Here is a 20,004-nt window from a genome sequence, read left to right on the forward strand (position 1 = left end):
CGTGTGGCTGGGCGAAATGGAAAAAGAATGGACTTTCACTTTCACTTTTCTTTTGTGGTGGCCGAAAATTAGGTCTAAAAAACACTCTTAAACTTACCCTTATATACTCCTAGGTAGGGCTGTAAATGAGCCGAGCCGCTCATGAGCAGCTCGGCGTTCGGCTCGATAAAAGCTCGGCTCGGCTCGGCTCGGCTCGATTTGTAAATGAGCCGTTCGTGAACACGATTTTCAGGCTCGGTTTATAAACGAGCCGAGCTTGAACAGACCAAAGCTCGGTTCGAAAGCTCGCGAGCAAGCTCGATTAGAGGCTCGTGAACAAGCTCGATAAAAGCTCGTGAATAATATAAATTATATTTAAATACAATGAAAATGATAATTTAAATATAATAAAAATTATAACTTAAGGCCCATATAGAATTAATTAGAAACATCAGCCTTGGCCCATAATAATTAGAAAGATAGGCCCATAATAATTAGAAAGATAGCGTTCAATTTTCATTCCATCTCTACTCTATGCTGCCGCCTCCCCTTCTTTTCCTCTTATCTAAAGACTAAACCCCAGCCAGCCACCTCTTCCTCTTCTCTTTCTTCTTCGCGAATCACAGTTCGTATCGCAATCGCTTTTCGTCGGACCGTCTTCTTAATACTCCGTCCACCATTCTCTGTATCTCGTTCTCCGTCTCTAATTTCATAGTCACACTCCGTGTGTTGTCGTTCTCTTGCCGACTAACTCCGCGATCTCTATTTCCGCCGGACTATACCCTCCGATTCAGTGCTCTTCTCTCATCTCAGTTCTCCATTTGTCGGCTCGTGAGCTCGTTAAACGAGCGCGGCTCGTGAGCAGCTCGTGAACAATCGAGCTGCTAAACGAGCCGAGCTCGAACAGAAATTTGAGCTCGAAGCTCGGCTCGAGCTCGATAAGAAACTGCCGAGCCGAGCTCGAGCAGGCCAAAGCTCGGCTCGGCTCGTTTACAGCCCTACTCCTAGGGTTAAAGCATGGGCCTAACCCTAATTGGGCTCCTCATGGGTCAGAAAAGCCCAACAGTGCTACCTAGGAAATTCACTAGCTTGAATAGCTTTATATATAACCATTCACTAGGAAACAACACCCTACAGGGGGTTTGAGGGTTTGAACACCCACTGGTTGCTAGAAAACGCTAAAAATTCTATGGAAATTGTGTACGGATTTTTAATTTTTTATATAAAAAACCAAAAATATCAATTTAGCACTCATAAATCACAAGAGAAATGAATCATGTATCCGTCACTGAACAACACATTAGAGTTCAGTTATCGGGAGAAAATTGTGCCCTTTTCCAAATCCTTGCAAATGTGCAATCCTAATATATTAAGCAAATATAAAGACTTTTTTTTTTTGTGTTGTTTTGAGTTTGACCAATGAAAATAAGAAACAGTATAAAAAATAGGTAAATTACATTTACGGCCACCGAACTTTATCCATTTTCAAGATGACTACTATATTTACGGCCACTGAACTTTATCCATTTTCAAGATGACTACTATTGTTACCGTTTACTTTTGAATTCCTCTTCAACAAGTTTATATTTTTTTCTCTCTCTTCTCAACGTTTAAAAACATCTCACATCAAAATATGCAGAAACATTCATCTATCCACCTTTTCTTCCTCTGGCCACAAGGATATTGGCACTGCATACGAACTATTTTGGTTTGAAGGAAGCTCCATATGGTGATGAATATGAATATTGTTTTGAAGCCTAAGAATTAAATTTGGAGATGAGATATCAGAGGAATTGATATTATAAGAATGATCAGTTGGAAATGAAATATTAGAATTAAATTTGGAGATGAGATATCAGAGGAATTGATATTATAAGAATGATCAGTTGGAAATGAAATATTAGAATTGGGTTGTGGTGAAGATGGTGATTTGAATTTTTTTTTTTTCCGTTGTTGCTATAGTAATCTGATCTTTTCAAGTTGGTCAACACCAACTCCTCTTTGTGGAACTTTGGTCTTTTGATTTTGCAGCTTCTTTGATGATCTAATTAAACCCCATTTATTTCCAATTGAGCCATTCTTGCTATCTAATTCCATCTAGTAACAACTCAAGAATTCAATCCTCACTGCAAATTGTTGAAGTAGCACCTTAGTTTCTTGAATAGATTTTGGATATCTAAATTCCTATAAGGAAGATCAAAACATACAAATTAAGATTTGGAGAGAGACCGAAAACCAAAATATTCAGCTTTATGATTTGAAATTGAAATTCCGGAGACGAGAAAAGATTACAAAAAGTCTTGTGGGCAATGTAAACTTTTTAACATTTTACTTTCATTAACTTTCATTTATATTTCATCAGCTCCCAAACAATGTTAAATTTTAACCTTTATTTCCATCACTTCCCTTTCCATTCCATTATCTCTTCTAACTCTCACCTGCGTTACCTCCTAACTCCCAAACAAAAGCTAAAGCAACTTATCTATGTTACTAATTTTGATATGTTACCAAAATTGATAACAACCATTCTCTCTCCTACTTTTGTATAAAAAACTATTTTAGTCCCTCAAAAATATATTTTAATCTTTCAAAAGTGTACTTTAACATTTCAAAAGTCGGTTTTAGTCCCTCAGTCTTTTTTTTTCATTTCAATATTTTTATCATACTATTTTATTGGATAAATATTTTTTATGATTAATAATAAATATTGAATTTATTATTTTATTGAGTAAAAATCATTAATTGTATATTAATTGAATAAATATATAATATTTTATGACAAATGGACCATAAAATTGGAAGTAACAAACCTTTGTAATGGTATATTATTTGTGTCACTTTTCCTTATGTGGAAGTGGTAAGTAACAAAATTTGTTACTTACCACTATAAATGCTCTTAGAAGTCAAATGTCAGGTCAACGGTAATATTAGCCACAGGTATAACAAAATGTAAAGTTAAGTAGCTTTTATATTAAAATTTGAAGTTCGGTGGTCATACTATGAAAATGGACAAAGTTCAATGGCTGTGGGTATAATTTACCCTATAACAAAATATATGATTACAAAATATTGCCATTAACATGTAATAAAAATGGATACACTAGTTCTAGAAAAAAACATACAGCAGATGGTACATAGTAATTGATCCCTGATTCAACATATGGCGCTTGTACCTTCAAGGAAACTCCAGCAATGGCTTTCTCTCATTCAAACCTCACAGCAACAGTAGCTATTTTAGTATATTTTTCTCTATCCATTAGCATCATCGGTATTCAAATGACTCCTTATCTACAAAGTAACCGAATTTAAAATAGCAACATGAAAAAGGGGAAAATCTATGAGAAATGACAAACTTACTCCAAGGTCTTAAGAAGCCTAAATAAACCAGCTGCTTCTCTAATGCGCGAAAACTCAATGCAGAAGGCTTGTACTTCAATGAAAAGATCCTTAACTGCAAACCCAACCCAATATAATTTGCCACAATCAACATGCTGAGCTTGTCAATAATAAGTTTGGAAAGAGAAGGCAACATAAGACTGATGAATTAAAACCATAGTTATTAAAGGCGCTAGGGTCCTGGAACCTTGGCGCGAGCCATAGCGAGACAATACGCACTTACAAAAACAAAAATTATAAAACTATAAAACTAACATAAAAATGCAATGAATACTAAATCATGACAATATTAAGCATAAATAAGTTTTAAAATGCAAAATAAACCCCATGTTAGAAAGCTAAAGTTGAACACTAAATCCTAAGTTCTACTCCTCACCAAACTCTCCAAATTAATCACTCATGTTGAATTTGCATTCCCTTGGCTGCTTTGTTCTGTGTTTTGTTCTACTAAACTTCTTCCTCTTATAATAAGATTTTGTCATTACCTCTTCTAGTTAATTCAAATGTATACTCTCTTCCTTTTTAATATTTGTTTTTTTTCCCCTCATTTGGACCCTTCAGAAGAACACTTGTTCCATATATGTAACCGTCAAAAAACCCATGAAACTGCCCCTAACTCACCAAAGCGCACCTTAGTACGCCTTTGGCAACAGCCACTTGGCACACCAGGCGCGTGCCATGACGGTTGCGGCACGCCATGGGGTGTCATGGCGCTAAGGCCTGCACCATATGTGCACCTTTAATAACTATGATTAAAACAATATTCAGCAAAAGAAGATACATCAAGAGGCAAAAGCCTAACAATCAAGAATTGCCTCGGTGCATATAGTCCATTCAAGACCACAAATTCAATTCTCCTTCGAACTATGCACATACAGAAACTATCGCAGTTCAATGAAACACGGAAAGTTTTAGTTAAAAATAAAGTTTGCTGTCATGTAATGCCAACACATATGCAGTGCAGTCAATATAAGATGCAAATATAATCAAAATGCCAATTCCTTAGAAAGCCAAACACCTACAACCTAAACTGCTACCCATTTTTCCAAATAAGAGAAAGAAGAAGAAAAAATCATCATCATTTGCTTAAATCTTATTGTAGAACTTTTAACTTACTAGATATTTGGTAGTTATCCTCCCAAAACCATTTATCTCCAATTGCTGTAGTCAGGGCTGTTCAAGAAACTAACTAATCCAGTGACCCAATCCAATCTAATCCAACCCAAAAAAGCTAGTTTACTAATTTATTTGTTCGATTGGCTTGGTAATAGATTATTTCATACGGATTGGTTAATTTAACCAGTTATTAACCGGTTATTAACTAATCCAATCTAAACCGTAAAGAAAATGGTGAGATTTTGATGGCTAGAGAAATAACTCGATAAATAGTTTGTAAAAAATGAAAAAACATGGAAAACTGAAAAATAGAAAAAAAAAATGAAAAACGTGAAAAAAGCAAAAATAGAAAAACATAAAAATGGAAAAAACATGAAAAACACATGCAAATCAGAGCTCTTAGTTGTGAAAATTTTGTGTAATCTACGATGTTCGTCAACTATTTCTGTTTATAAATTTAATCATCGCGTTGATAAAACCAATAGTTTTCCAAAAATTGATTGCTTTCATCAAGTTTGACACAACAATTATCCGATTTCACATTCAAATTGAAATTGAACTATTCTATTTGAATTAACTAATTATTGTTGAATTTTGAAATACCTTAAGATTTAGTATAAGAAAAACAAAAGGAAAATACTCAGCAACAGATAAAGTCAACTAAATTTAAAAAAAGAAAAGGGAAGATATATTGCTTATAACTAAAGTGAAATCAACCTTATTTTTTTTTTATCGTGGTGAGGGGTAGGGGAAGACCTAAGCAAACTTGGAGGAGGGTGATCGAGAGCGATATGAGTTTACTGGGAATTGAGGAAAATATTATAGTGGATAGGACGGAGTGGAGGGAGCGAATTTGTGTCGCTGACACGACTTGATTTCACGGTTTTATATGATGGTTCATGTTAGCCGACCCCGAATCATTTCGGGACTAAGGCTTTGTTGTTGTTGTTGGTCATTCATTAGAAAATAATAAAATACTAGTGCAATTATATCAAACATATATACAAGTAGAACTTATATTATACTAGAGTTTAGAACACGTATTTTTTCGTTTTTTTTGTTTTCATGTTTCCCGTTTTTTTCCGTTTGTCACATTTTTCCCGTTTTCACATTCTCAGTTCTTTTTTTTTCTGTGTTTTCACGTTTTCTTCCCGATTTTTTCTTCTAAATTTGATATGATTGTATAAAGGGCGGCCCGGTGCACTACGCAGGAGGATCCGGGGAGGGGTCCCACCACAAGACATTGACACGTTTTTAACATTTTATTACATACATTGCCATTTTCCACATATACTCCTAATTTCTCTTATTATTTTAATTTCTCAAGGAAGCTGTCCTACCATGGAAAAAAAAAGGTAGTTTCCTTTATTATTGCACATACGGATCATACAAAAAGGGTCCGTTCGGTATGTTGTAATGCAATGCAATGCAATGTAATCAAGGTTGTAATGTAATGGGATGGAATAGCGATTCCATTACCATGTTTGGTTGGCAAATTTTAATAAATTTGATAAAAATTATCATTACAATAAATATGTTTCTAATAGTGATTCCATTACCATGTTTCGTATTTTTTCGGTTTTTATGTTTTCATGTTTTTTCCGTATTTTGTTATTAGTAATAAAAATACAAGGGCCAATCGTAATGATGATTCATGTCTATTTTGTTTGTAATGCCCATTACATAAATTTGTAAAGAAAAAATGGGTGATGTATTTGTAATTCCACTACGATAAAAATTATATGACTAACCAAACATGGTAATGAGCCTCTATTGTAATGGGCATTCCATTACAACGCCGTTACAGCGTACCAAACGGGGCCAAAGAACATTGTAGGTCAATGTCTCCATATTGTTAACTACGGATTAATGTATGCCAAACTCTATAAAAGGTTATACTGACCATCAATAATTCTATTCCGGATCAAACTCTGCAGGAAAACACAAACAAGCCTGACGAGCCTGTTCTGCATGTACTTGTCCTGTAAAATAAGAGAAAGATGAAGGCACCACATTTAATGAACGAATAACATCCCCAAGTGCTGCAATCGAGAATTTAATGAATACAAATAACTGTAAATTACAAGTGTAGAAAAATACCTTAATGTTTTCACAGGATGATATACAATTTGTTATATACATGCGTACAAATTCCTTTGGAAGTTCAACTGCTGTCGTAAGCCTGTTAACCACTTCCATTGAATGAAGACTCATGTCCATATTGACTAGTACTGTAAAATAGCTGTATAATACATTGGAAAGAAAACAAAAAATACATTAATTTCATCAAGTTTGGAAAAGAGAGGAAGGGGTTAAATTCACCATTGGTCACCAAACTTACATGGTTGTCTCAAAATAGTCACTCAACTTCAATTTGTCTCAATAAAATCACTCAACTTTGAGTTTTGTCTCAATTAGGTCACTCTGGCAATTTCAGTGATTCAAAAGCATCGAAATGATGATGTAGGTGACATGTCATCATGATTCAACTTAGACCTCTGACCGAAACTACACATGACATCCACGTATGAAATCGTCAGAGTCACCTAATTGAGACAAAACTCAAAGTTGTGTGATTTTATTGAGACAAATTGAAGTTGAGTGACCATTTTGAGACAACCATGTAAGTTCAGTGATGTGCATTTCACCCAGAGAGGGAAGTGACAGGGAGCTGTATCCATTCATGGAAAGCATACTCAGCGATTTCCGGAGAATTTATCAACTTAGTAAGAACTTCAACTGCAATTAGGGGATTGTTCTCCACCAATTCCTGATAGCAAAAAAATTTAAAAATATAATTTTCCAGGCAACCCAAATCATTAACATCAAATAGAGGAGAGAATATCAAATCACATACAGGTAACCTCCTTGGTGTCAGTCCACAGTGATAAACTAACTTCGGATCATTTGCCAATTCCACCAGAACTTGCTGGACAAGCAAAGAGAAGGTTGGAATGATTTTTTCAGTATAACTCAAGTAACAATAGGAATACTGATAGAAAATAGCTACCCAAACCAGTAATATAAACTATGGAACAGAAACATAGCAATGAAACAGTAAAAAAAAATTATATTAATGTAAAATTATAGCAATGAACAACAGTAAATGTAACGAAAAATTATATTAATAATGAGATGAATGAAGGAACACACGGGATAATCCCAATGAAGAATTGCCAAACACAGGGGACTGTTCCCCTTCCCAGACCACTGCCAAACTGCAGTAGGTCCCCAAAATTAACAATACATCAATACCCCTCCAACAGGTCTCTCCATTTATTTAATAGACCCGCTACAGAACACACTAATTCGAATGCACTCTAGGCCAATCCTATCTGCCGAGTGTCTCCTTTCTTCCTTCTCTGATACACCCTTAAAACTCTAGGCCCTATGGTTATTGTCCCCCGCCTCATTGTTAACAAATGGAAATATATTTGAGGATCCATTTTCCACCTAAGAAAATACATTTATATAATTTAATGCTTAGTTAAAACATTCCATCACATAAAACACATAGAAGAGGAAACAGACAATAAAAAAAGAGCACAAAAAAACCTATAATCGCTAATACAATTATATACACAATGAGCATATATGAAACTCAATACAAGATGCAGCAACTCTATGATTAAATTGCAAATGTAGAACAAACATTGGTTCAGAATATCCGAAATTACAACAATATAAACACACAATAACAGTTAGACATGAGCAACATGAATGTGCAAAATTTACGTGAAACACCAGATGAACTCTCGACTGGGCAGGAAGTATTAGCTCGTACACCACGGACCAATGCAACGTTTATCCTGAAAAGGACCATAAAAACGAGCCGCAATCTTCTGATTCACTCTTCGAACCCTGTTTGGCAAAGAGACGTTTGGGGTAAACTTAGAGGTTTGGATCCCTTTAGAGGTTTTGACTAGTCAAATCTCTAATAGTGGTGTTTGGTGAAAAGAGGTTTGAAAGATCTTTTATGGTGCAAACCTCTAATTTTGAAAAACCTAGTTTTAAGAGCTTTTTCAATTAGCTTATTGCTACATCTATTTTAAAGGACATTTTTATCCCTAATTACTGCCGATTACCCAAATAAACGTTGTTTTGTTACTTTAATAAAAAATAAACTAATAACATGATAAACATATTCATCTAGCTACATTTTAGTCGTAAATGTCAATTAATAAATCTAAAATTTACTTATGTATTTGGAAATCATATGTCTATTCAAAATTATATGGATTAAAATTAACAATGATATTCTAATGAATATTATTGGAAACTTTGAGAAGAATATAAAAATATTAGGTTTTTGTTTTAGTGAAATGTTAAATGATAAATTAATTGGTATATATTATAAATATCCAAGATACTATTAGCAATCCAAGTCTAAATTTTCCAAAATCTCCTCCTGATAATTAGCTTTGTTCATTAAGTTAATTCATTTTACTTTAACAACTATTACGGCCCCGTTTATTTGCTGAAAAATATTGTGTTTCCTGATTTTTCGGTATTAGTTTGCTTAGGAAAATAAATCAACGGACCAATTCTGTGAAGCGGCACCAATAATTGACAAATATATTAGCTAGAGACTTAGTGGAATATGGGTATTTAAGGAGGATGAAATGAGCATACTTACTCAACCTATACACAACCACCACAATTGTATCGAAGCCATTAGACTTAGGAAGTCCGGTGAGGAAGTCCATTAATAACTCTTGCCACACAACATCAAGAATATTGAAGGGTTGTAAAAGTCCAGCTAGAGCTAGTGTTGACGCCTTGAAACGTTGACAAATATCACAATTTTTTTACGAACTCTTAAACAGCCTTACTCATTCCCACCTAGTAGATGTTTGCCGCCAACCTCCGGTAAGTTCTGTAAAATCCCGAGTGTCCTCCGATAGGAGAAGCATGGAATTCTTGTAATAGTGAGGGTATCAAAGATGATTGGTCCCCATCTTCCTAGCCTCTTCTCGAAAGAGCATCAGCCCTCATATTCAGTTTCCTGCTTGTAGAAAATTTCAAATTGGTACCCCAAAAGTTTTGCCATCCAAGGAATCATTCGAACAGTAGCAGTGCATACTCAAGTCCGGTCCTATTGGTGAAAAAGAAAGAGGACTCATGGCGATTATGTACCATCGATCCTTCAACCGAGTGACAATACCAGACAAGTACCTGATTCTAGTTATGGAGGAGTTCCTAAGTGGGACTAACGTGAGACTCCTAAGTGGGAGTGAATACCAGAATGTCGTCAAAAAATACTCTGATGAACTTCCCCGAATCGAGTCGAAGAATCTCGTTCATCGTAGCTTGTCGGAACATTTGTCAATCCAAACGGCCTCACCAAGTATTCGTAATGTAAGTTGTGCGTCCGAAAGGCAGTCTTTTCCACATCTCGTGCCTTCATCAGAATCTGGTGGTACGCTTACTTCAAATCCACTTCAAAAAAATATTGTGCCCCAGGTAGTTCATCAAGCAACTCCTCCACAACTGGAATCGGGTACTTGTCCGGTATTGTCACTCGGTTTAAGGCTCGACAATCGACACATAATCGCCATGAGTCATCTTTCTTTTTCACGAAAAGGACCGGACTTGAGTATGCATTGCCACTATTTGAATGTCCTTGCTCTAACATTTTTGTTACATGTCTTTGAATCTCGTATTTTTGGTGATGTGCGTAACAATAAGCCCGTACGCAAACAGGGCAACTCCCAACAACTGAAGTGAAGGTGTGATTAATCTTTCTAGGTGGTGGGAATCCTCCGGGTTCTCGAAAGACCACTTTGAACTCCCTACGAGATGTGAACCGTGTTTCTGGCTATTTTGTTTCCCTATGAGCATCTTCCTTTTAGCTTCTTCTAATAAACAATGGAGAGAAGATATTGCTTCCTTACCCCTTCTCATATCACGAATCAGTTCAATTAATTCCCCCTTTTGCCAGAACTTCATTCTCCTTTGGCCCCAGTCATGGCTGACCTCCCCTAATGTTCGCATCCATTTGATCCCCAAAATTAGGTCTAGCTCCCCTAAATCGAAAATCAATGCCTTAATCTGACATTTGAAAGAGCCCATGGCCAAATTGATCACTAGGTTCCTTTCCAACTTCTGTCTATAACCCATCGCTCGAACTAGAGTGGATATGAAATTGTGGGTTGCACCACTATCAATGAGAATCAAGATTGGGATGCCCTGAATTTCTTCGTGACTTTGAACCTTTTAGAGTTCCTCGCCGTTGTGTTCCACCATCTTGTTCCACTAAGATGCGGCATTCACTCCCAACCAACCTCCTCTTCTATTTCATCTTCTTCAGGTGAGGTAATTGCCTCTTCGAGCATAATCTCTCCCTCTGCACTGACCTCCTCATCCTCCGCCAATAAAAGTATGTGCAACCCTCCTTTTGCACAGCGATGTTGTGGAGAATATGGTTGGCCACAACGGAAACACAACCCTCTTTTCTTACAATCATTCCACTCTTTTTAAGTTATATGTTTGGTACCCCTATTCCTCACGGTCGAATTTGCGTAACAGAATGAGTGCGAGTTGGTAGAGGTAGGAAATTTTTCTATTTGGAAATTCAATTCTAGGGCTTACAAAATTGGACCCATTTGGAATTGTTTCAACCCACGTTGTTTGGCCTACTATTCCCACCACCTTTATAATGAGTCACATGAGTAGAGATGGTCTCCCATATTTAGAGTGCCAATCAATTTCTTTGTAATTTTCGGCATCGCTTCTTTCCTTGAACGTTATGGCCTCCGCTGTTTTTGCTAGGCTCATCACTTCTACCCTGGATAAGGGATGGTGCACCCTAACCTTGTCGCTGAGGTCGCCTCTCAAGCCGTTAATGAAATATCCCACGTATTGAAGCTCTTACCAGCTCAAAATCTTCGATGTATTCTATGACTGTTCCAGTTAGACGAATCACAACTAACTCCTCATGGATTTTGAATATCCAGATGGCTGAAACGTTGGGGAAGCTCGTCTTTGAATATCTATGAAGACAGTTGACTGCATTCTTGAAGGATTGTAAACCAGTTGATGGTTGGGCCTTCAATACAAGCGTTGGCTATCCTTAACTCCAACGGTGTGTGGTTGATCCTGAAATACGTCTCAGCCATGGCTAGCTAGCCTCTACGTTCTACTCCTTCAAACAGTGGTAACTTTACTATCCGGCCACCCAAGAGGGAATCCGGAGTCCGAACAACCATGGAGTTGTTGGGAATGTCATTTTCAAGCTCAAGTTGACACCTCGGCCTAGGGTTGTGTTTTGGCAAATCATCGTTGCATCTCTAGTACTCAGTTCAGTTGGTTCTACTCGTACATTCATTCCATGGGAAACAAACTCTGTTTCAATGGGCTGTTTGTCTAACTTCCTCAACACGTTAGACATCTCGACCTTTAGCTCCTCCATAGAAATATGCATATGTTCTGGGACAGCGTGGTAACTTGCTTATCCATTTTGGTGAGCTGCCTATCCACCCTTGCTATCTTAGCATCGACCGAGTCAAACTTGCTCTCAACTCAGCTATCCATGTCCCTGCTGGTGTTTGTCATCCGACAGATCGGACCAAAACCATAGAGAATAGCTACCCAAACTAGTAATATAAACTATGCAACTGAAATATAGCAATGACGGTAAATGAAAATAAAAAGTATATTGATAATGAGATGAATGAAGGAACACACTGGATGATCCCAATGAAGAACATGGACTGTGCCCCTTCCTAGACCACTGCCAAACTGCAGTAGGTCTCCAAAATTAACAATAAATCCAATACCCCTCTCAACAGCTTTCTCCTTTTATTTAATTAATCGACTCACTACAAGACACACTAATTTGAATGCACTCTAGACCAATCCTAATTTGCCGAGTCTCTCCCTTTCTTCCTTCTCTGATACTGCCTCAAAACTCTAGGCCCCACCCTATGGTTATCGTCCCCCGCCTCATTGTTAACAAATGCAAAAATATTTGAGCATCCATATTCCACCTAAGAAAATAGATTGATATAATTTAATGCTTAGTTAAAACATTCCATCAGATAATACACATACAAGGGGAAACAGACAACAAAAAAAAAGCATATAATCACTACTATAATTAATTATAGACACAATGAGCAGATATATGAAACTCAATAGAAGATGCAGCAACTCTGTGATTAAATTGCAAATGCATAACAAACCTTCAGAATATCCAATATAAACGCACAATAACAGTTTGACATGAGAAACATGAATGTGCAAAATTTATGTAGGGATTTTATATAAAATGAAGTAATTAATCTTGTAAAATAAAAAAGAAAAACTTCACATAAGGAAGGTAGAATACATGCAAGAGGGCAAGAGCTTTGTTTGAGACAGTCATGTGTACATGAGTAAAAGCAAGGAAGTTAATTTGCATGTAGTTTATAACATGGGATCATATGAAATTTAAACACTGATACCATATCCCAATGCAATTTCTTTTGATTTTCCAAAATCTTTCTTAAACTACTGAGCAATAATTAGTTAAAGGCTCTAGCTTTGCTCTATTAATAAAACATAGTATGAAAAGAATAATAATAACAATAACAATGAAAGTCATATAACCTCTTGTTGTGCAGGAGCTAGTGCTCCCTTCAAGGCTTTAGAGATCAAGTCTCTAACAGCTGCACCCCTGCTAGTATCCGCACACATACCATGATCCCACACAAGCTCGTGACTATTATCAGGGTTGAGCCATACTAGCTGAACAATGTTCAAGACGCATAAGTAAAGATGGTAAACTCAAGTAATCAATTGAAGAATTAATCATACACTATTACCTCGCCATCCTGAATTGGCAAAATTGGAGGATGAGGCCTCAACCATTGGGGACCTATCCCCTCCAGTGACAAGTGCAACAACAACCCAGTGAGAGTCTCATCTCTATCTCCAGATCCAAGTTTGGGTTTGGCTCCAACTTGCAAATCAAACCTGCAAAGCAACCATGCCTAGTGTAAGCATAAAATAATGAGAAAAAGCAAGAAAGATAAGTAAAATGCAGAAAGCAAATGTCTCTAGTGTCCTTGATTCATAAAGGGCATACTCTTGTGAACTTGCATCACAATTGCTAGGTACATCAGGATCTCGCACTACATTTTTCACAACAGCCTTTTTAAATAAGCAACCATAAGTTTCAGAATGGACTTTATCACAGTACTGTTGCTGCAATTGCTCACGTTGTGGGAAAACCTGACAGCAAGAACATAAACTTATGAAGACCATAAAAGAAAAAGTACAAGGAAGAAAGGAAGATAATGGTTCAAAATAAAAATATTCCCTATATGACAACAGGATCAGAAAGGCAATTGATATTTCTGATCACAAAAGAATGGCTGTTTTTACATGCACATAATTGCGAGAGCATGTTTACAACTTACATGAGCAGAAGGATCAAAGACTTCAATGTAATTTGCAGCAGACAATTTGAGAAACTGAAAAAAGAGTGCCAAATAGTAAGAATTCCTCTTAAGAAACTACATACATTTAAAAGTATAAAACCAGAACTGGAATAACGGATAGAATAGTAACACACTCAAGGAAAGCCTGGCTATAATAAAACTAACTCCATAGAATATCTTAATCTTATATTAGCACAACCACTACCAAGCAGGGAAAAAGAAAAGTTGCCGTCATCCAAGTCTGCAGATCATTTAATATTAAAAGGGTTCAAAAAAATAACTCAAACCTCTCTGCCAACACCAGAGGCTCCAGAAGTTAACAACTGCAGAACAAACGCCCTCTCACATTTTGCAGCCTCATCATCAGATGCTGCCTGAAAATCTCAAAGATAACAACGCAAAAACATACAGCGGGTTATCCGAAAGGCATAGAGAAAGATAATATAATTAGTACAGAAGAATTGGCATTTTTTTGTCATTTCTGCCACATCTTTATTTTATGTTGTTTTTTAATCCAACTACTTTCTAGCTGCACTGCAGATTCATACTAAATATGTTTGGAAACTCTGCAGTTCTTTCTTTTTTTGCAGCATAAATGAAGGGAACAAAGAACATGACAAGCATGAAATAGGCGAAAAGGCAACAATGCAAACAGCATTGAACTCTGTATTTAAACATTATATGTTCATTCTCATCTAATCCACACCTACCTGGCTCGTAATTTTTAACAAATCAATCAATGTGATATCAATGTGCAAACACAACATGGTACTTTCCCACAAAGCATATCTTCTTCTTTTAAGTGTTAAAAAAAAGGTCCATTAGTCAAGCACGAAATGAAAAATTGAAATAACTTGTAAATATATCAGTAATTTGAAGTTATGGTTCAAACAAAATCTACTCAGACTTCAGTTTAAAACTGGCAACATAAATAAGTAATGAAATAAAAGCTTCTTCAAGTTTAAGCATCCCTTGTGCTGCAATATACATGTTCAACCTTTAAATAACAAGGTTGAATGCTGACACCATTAATTATTCAGATAAGCATAAAGGGCGGCCCGGTCGCATTACGCGTCCCCGCTGAGCGAGGGTCCGGGGAGGGGTCCCACCACAAGGGTGTATTGGGGCAAGCCTTCCCTTGCCAATTTAATTGGCAAGAGGCCGCTCCTAAGACTCGAACCCGTGACCTCTGGTCACACGGCAACAACGTTTTACCGTTGCGCCAAGGCTCGCCCTCTATTCAGATAAGCATATTAAAAAAAAAAAAAAAAAAAAAAAATTGGAACTCGCTGAGAAGCAGCAGTTCCAATAGTATGTCGCATGCATGTCATACAGACAACAGACAGAGAATCTAACTGACTTGGACCTCTATGTTAAAAATAATGATGCACAATGGTTCATGAACTTAAAGACATGCCTTGTTCTGTGAAAAACTTGCTTACATTTACAATATAAGATATGAATGGATTTGCAGAAGATGGTTGGGAGGAATAAGCCTGGTGAAGAATAGCAAATGCAATAAGACGTTCAGGAGACTTGAGCATCTTTTTATCCTGCATTTACATAACATACAGCTCGTTAGTTGTTGAACTGCTGAACGTAAATGAAATAGACTAACTGTGTAAGGATAATTGCCTAAAAACACTTAAAAATAACATAAGGCATGATTTTCTAATGTACATACCAAACTAATAATAACTAATAAGATTCATAGTTATCAAAGGCGGGCAGCCTGAGGCAAGGCTCAGGGGTTAGCGCCTCTTTGTGTGTGAGGCAGGCGATGTCAGCCAGGCGCACGCCTTTGTGTGCCTTGGCTAGCGTCTCGCCTTGAGTGGGGCGCGCCTAGGCGCAATTGTAGGGTTCTTTTGGGGGTTTTCGGCTTCTAATCACAGGCATAGGGAATCTTTATGATGAATGGCCCAGAATAAATGAGAAAAAGAAAAAAATAAGGAAAGGAAAGAGATGAGCTGTGATTCTTTCAAGCAGCCATCTCCGATCTCTCCTCCATTCCAGCTCAAGCAGCCAGCAATCTATGATTTATAATTACGTCTTAGTAGTTAATTAGAATTTATCTCATGCATTTTATGATTAAGATTATTGTTATTTATAATTTTATATGTTAATTTGTTTTGGTGCGCCTGAGCCCTGCGCCTGAGCTCCAGGTCCCATTGCGCCTTACACAACTATGATAAGCATATAAAAGAACATAAAAGTAGGCAAATTCAGAAGAAAGAAATCTATATATAAGAGAAACAAAACCACATTTAAATTCAACTTCAAGTTTATTAACATATTATAAGGCTACAAAGTCAGTAAGAATGTGTAAATAAAATGGCAAGAGTAAACCCCAAAAATGAACGCAATATACTTTAGGTTCCATGAAAACTTTTCTGAAGAAGAATATAGCATCTTGCTAAGGTGCTAAGGTATTTAATTGATGATTGTTGGAGTAATAATTCACTTGGAAAAAAGAAAAGAATAAGATATCCAGAATAGTTATGATCCAACAAATCCGATCCAAGGGACTGATAGGACAGGAGCAATATAAGAACCAGAAGTAGATTCTAATTGTTTCTTGAATTTAACACCCCAAAGAAATTTGATAAGCAACGTTGAACTTTCCAGTGCAGCTACTCATACTCTAAAACGGAAATTGAAATTTCAATTTAGGAAGTTTGTTTTTCTTAAATGAAATTAATGATTTGCCTTAACTTCTTGCTAGAGCTGCTTTCCGTCAATGAACATCTCCAACAACCTTGGATAAACTTTAATGAATAAAATCATTAGGCTAAACTACAGAGGTGTTGCTTCCTGTAATTTATGCACATTCATCATAGCCATTCTCATTTCTGTCACTCATCCTGTGCATGTTTTGTCCTAACCAACACTCTCTTCCATGTATCATATGTTGTCAAATAAAAGCACTGTAAGACATTCCCTTCAATTTAGCATTTAGGTCGTAATAACAATTGGACTTCTATTGCAATTTACTTCACCTATCATAAAGTTAAGAATTACTAAAATTGTTCAACGACTAATTGGCCAGAAAGATATCTTAATGAGAAACTAAGGCCCCCTTCAGAATGTTGTAGAGACACACTTCTGGTCAAACTTGTAAATAATGCAAAACATCTTCCCAAGCTCTTTTCAGGTTGTTAAGAATGAAGGAACACAACTAGAACAGCATAGACCATTTAGCCTAATACTCGTGAATTTGACTGAACCATCAAATAGAAGGTTAAATTTTGAAGGATTTTTTTTTCAGTAAGCATTTATGCATAATTGATTAAAAGTACATTTGCGCAACAAATGATTGTAAGTTCAAAATGATAGAGATGCGGTCTGCCACCTAATGGCAGCAAAATTCCAAAATAAAGCCCTAAATAAAAAGCCCCTAGCTAAAACCTAATCAATTCAAGCATTTGCACAGTGAATCACCATAACTTAAAAATATATATATAAATATATATCAAAACAAAAATACTCTTAGATATAAGAGAAAAAGACAACGCAGAAGCGGTTACTTGCCTCTAAGAGGAGTAGGAGAGAATTGCAGACAGCAAAACTGCGGGAGCGGCCAATTTTTAAGCTGAATTCCGATAAGATTTCACCCATTGATCGTTGCTCAGATGTTAGCAACGTGTGAACCAAATTGGATTCCTCGAGGCTTAAAGCCATACTCTTTTTCGTCCTTGAAATGGTATATATACAGAAAAAATTATAGCAGCAATAGAGACGATAAACACAAACATAAACATTAGAAATGAGTCGTACTTACATAGCGAGAACTAGAGACCAAGGAGTCAGGGTTACAGAATTCAAATACTCTCCACTGAAGTAACAGAGGACTCGCACTCGCGACCCACGCCACGCCCAAAAGAAAAAAGATACTGGAGAAAACGACGGAGGAGATCCAAACCAGCTTTATTTATAAGGGGCCATTGTTTCAATTTTTTAAAACATTTACCCAATGAATGTCTTACAAATTTAGGTTTTTTTTTTTTTTTTTTTTTTTTTGACTTGATAGCCTGAAATTGTCCAAAAAGTTAATCCGTCCCCTAAACTTTTAAAATATTTTGGTAGTTCTCAACTTGTATAAAATATTCGGTTAGCTCCCTGAACTTTAGTAAAATATACTTAATTAATTCCTCAGTTGCAAAAAAAAATAAGCTGCATGTGAAAGATGTGGTGCAGTCGCCTTAAAATGTTATTACATAAATCACATAATAGATTAAAAATGAAATTCTTACTTGCCCAACTGTAAAATTTATCTTCTCTAATATTAGAACCGCATACCCGATCTTGATCGTTTTACTCTTTTTTTAAGATGCGTGTAAACATTTTCTACATTTGACTTACTTTTTTTTGCAACTATGTGGTTAATTGATTATATTTTACACAAATTCAGAAGTTAACTGAACATTTTATGCAAATTGACGATGCTACCGGAATACTTTAAAAGTTTCTTTTGAACAAATTCAGATACAGATAATGTATTAAGCTTTTTTGTTTAAATAAAACAAGAGAGAAAAAACCATGTTTGGAGTAAAAATAGTTGAAAAAAGTTACTATAATAATGTAATTTGAAAGACATTTTTTTTAATGAAATAATAATTGAATGTAAATCAAATCATAGCCAATAGACTTATAAAAGAAGATGGGACAAGAAAAGTGTTATCAAACATGAGGTTTCAAAACCCAATTTTACAGCCTGATCAGCGTCACAATTGGCTTCTTGAGGGATAAAATGAAACCTACAACTTGAAATATTCTTAGCAAGATCCAACAATCCGCCAATATAAGCTCCAAACTCGAGTGATCATCCTCCTCATCCTGCAGTAACACATTAATAACCAGTTTAGAATCCCTCTCTAAACAGACTTCTATATCTCCACGATCTTTAATCCAGCTTAGAGCTTCACGGCACGACATTGCTTCTTCTATGGTTAGTGGGAAAGCTCATGTAACTAACACGAAACAAGTAGCCACAAACAGCTCGTGAGAATCCCGAATTACAACCCCAATTCCGATTTTATCTTCTCCACGACAGGCAGCTGCATCGAAATTAACCTTGATACCTGCGAATGGCGGTTGCCACCTCTCATTCCGATTAGTCGTGGCCTCCAATCCACCGACTTTCTGCTACAATTGCGTCCGCCGCTAAGAATCTAAGAACCTAGCAGCCTTTGTAGCTACCTCCAATGGAATGAATGGGCTGCCTTCCCACATCAACTGATTTCTCCCGTGTCAAATAAACCACAGGAGGGTAGCCCAATTTCCTACTATCTGAGGTGAACAGCGACCCATCTCCTCCTATCACCATTGATCAAAACACCATGCCGACCTCTGCCTATTATCAGTCAAGGATGACTGATTCCAGACACTCGTAGAAACAAGGCACTCCAGGAGCACGTGCGATATTGATTTCGGAACCTGTTGACAAAGCGGACACTGAATATCAACATAAACTTGCCGAATTTGAAGATTATCATTGGTTGGAAGAATGTTCCATGCTGCACGTCATGGGAAGTTTTTTACTTTTGGGAGACAAGAGATTTGTCATAGCTTTGTCTATGGAGCTCATGTCTCCTCTAAAGGCTTTGAAAGTGAAGATTATAATTAATTAAAAGTTACTTCCTAATATAAATACTAATAGCATTTATATTTCTTATTTGGATTATAATTGACGTAATTAATTTGTAAATAATTATAATCTAATTATAATTAAACTGTAAATCAATTAAAATAATTTACCTAATATACCTATGTAAATTATCCTCCTTTTTTTCTCTCTCCTATTAGAACAATTCCAAAATTACAATTTTATCATTAGTTCTCAATTCATAATGTCGGACCTATTAGGTTCTTACCACAATTAGTCATATATGTTTATTACAATTCATTTAATCTTGAATGGAATATCAAATTAACTCCTTAATTTCCATCTATTAATTCTATCATAATTAATCCAACTAAACGTATAACAGAGTGAGTGCCCCAACTTAAAGTTAAGAAGTGTCTCACTCCCCTAGAAGCCATAGGAAGTCAAGTTGATTTTAACCTTTTTACCTTTCTGTGAATACTTCAGTAT

The 20,004-nt window shown here is 36.2% G+C and overlaps 1 protein-coding gene across 1 annotated transcript; it reads right to left on the bottom strand.

The window, feature by feature from the left end:
* Window positions 1–2,919: 2,919 nt before the first annotated feature.
* LOC136217959 (uncharacterized) lies at window positions 2,920–17,846 on the bottom strand. Its single transcript, XM_066004680.1, has 14 exons — window positions 17,692–17,846; window positions 17,442–17,604; window positions 15,356–15,466; window positions 14,201–14,287; window positions 13,893–13,946; window positions 13,559–13,704; window positions 13,296–13,446; window positions 13,081–13,218; window positions 7,349–7,420; window positions 7,188–7,261; window positions 6,592–6,733; window positions 6,395–6,473; window positions 3,337–3,430; window positions 2,920–3,267 (listed from the first exon to the last, which is right to left on the bottom strand). Coding segments are annotated over exons 1-14 (1,317 nt in total). The 5' UTR covers window positions 17,694–17,846; the 3' UTR covers window positions 2,920–3,263.
* Between the last annotated feature and the right edge of the window lie 2,158 nt (window positions 17,847–20,004).

This window comes from Euphorbia lathyris, chromosome 2 (assembly GCF_963576675.1).
Source record: "Euphorbia lathyris chromosome 2, ddEupLath1.1, whole genome shotgun sequence".
NCBI lineage: Eukaryota > Viridiplantae > Streptophyta > Magnoliopsida > Malpighiales > Euphorbiaceae > Euphorbia > Euphorbia lathyris.

Excerpts from the sequence above, each read along its gene's own strand:
- LOC136217959 (XM_066004680.1), bottom strand. Across the intron at positions 13,947-14,200 it reads CCTCTGGTGTTGGCAGAGAG|TTTCTCAAATTGTCTGCTGC; the intron begins GTTTGAGTTATT and ends CTCTTTTTTCAG. Across the intron at positions 6,734-7,187 it reads AATTCTCCGGAAATCGCTGA|CTATTTTACAGTACTAGTCA; the intron begins GTATGCTTTCCA and ends TGTATTATACAG.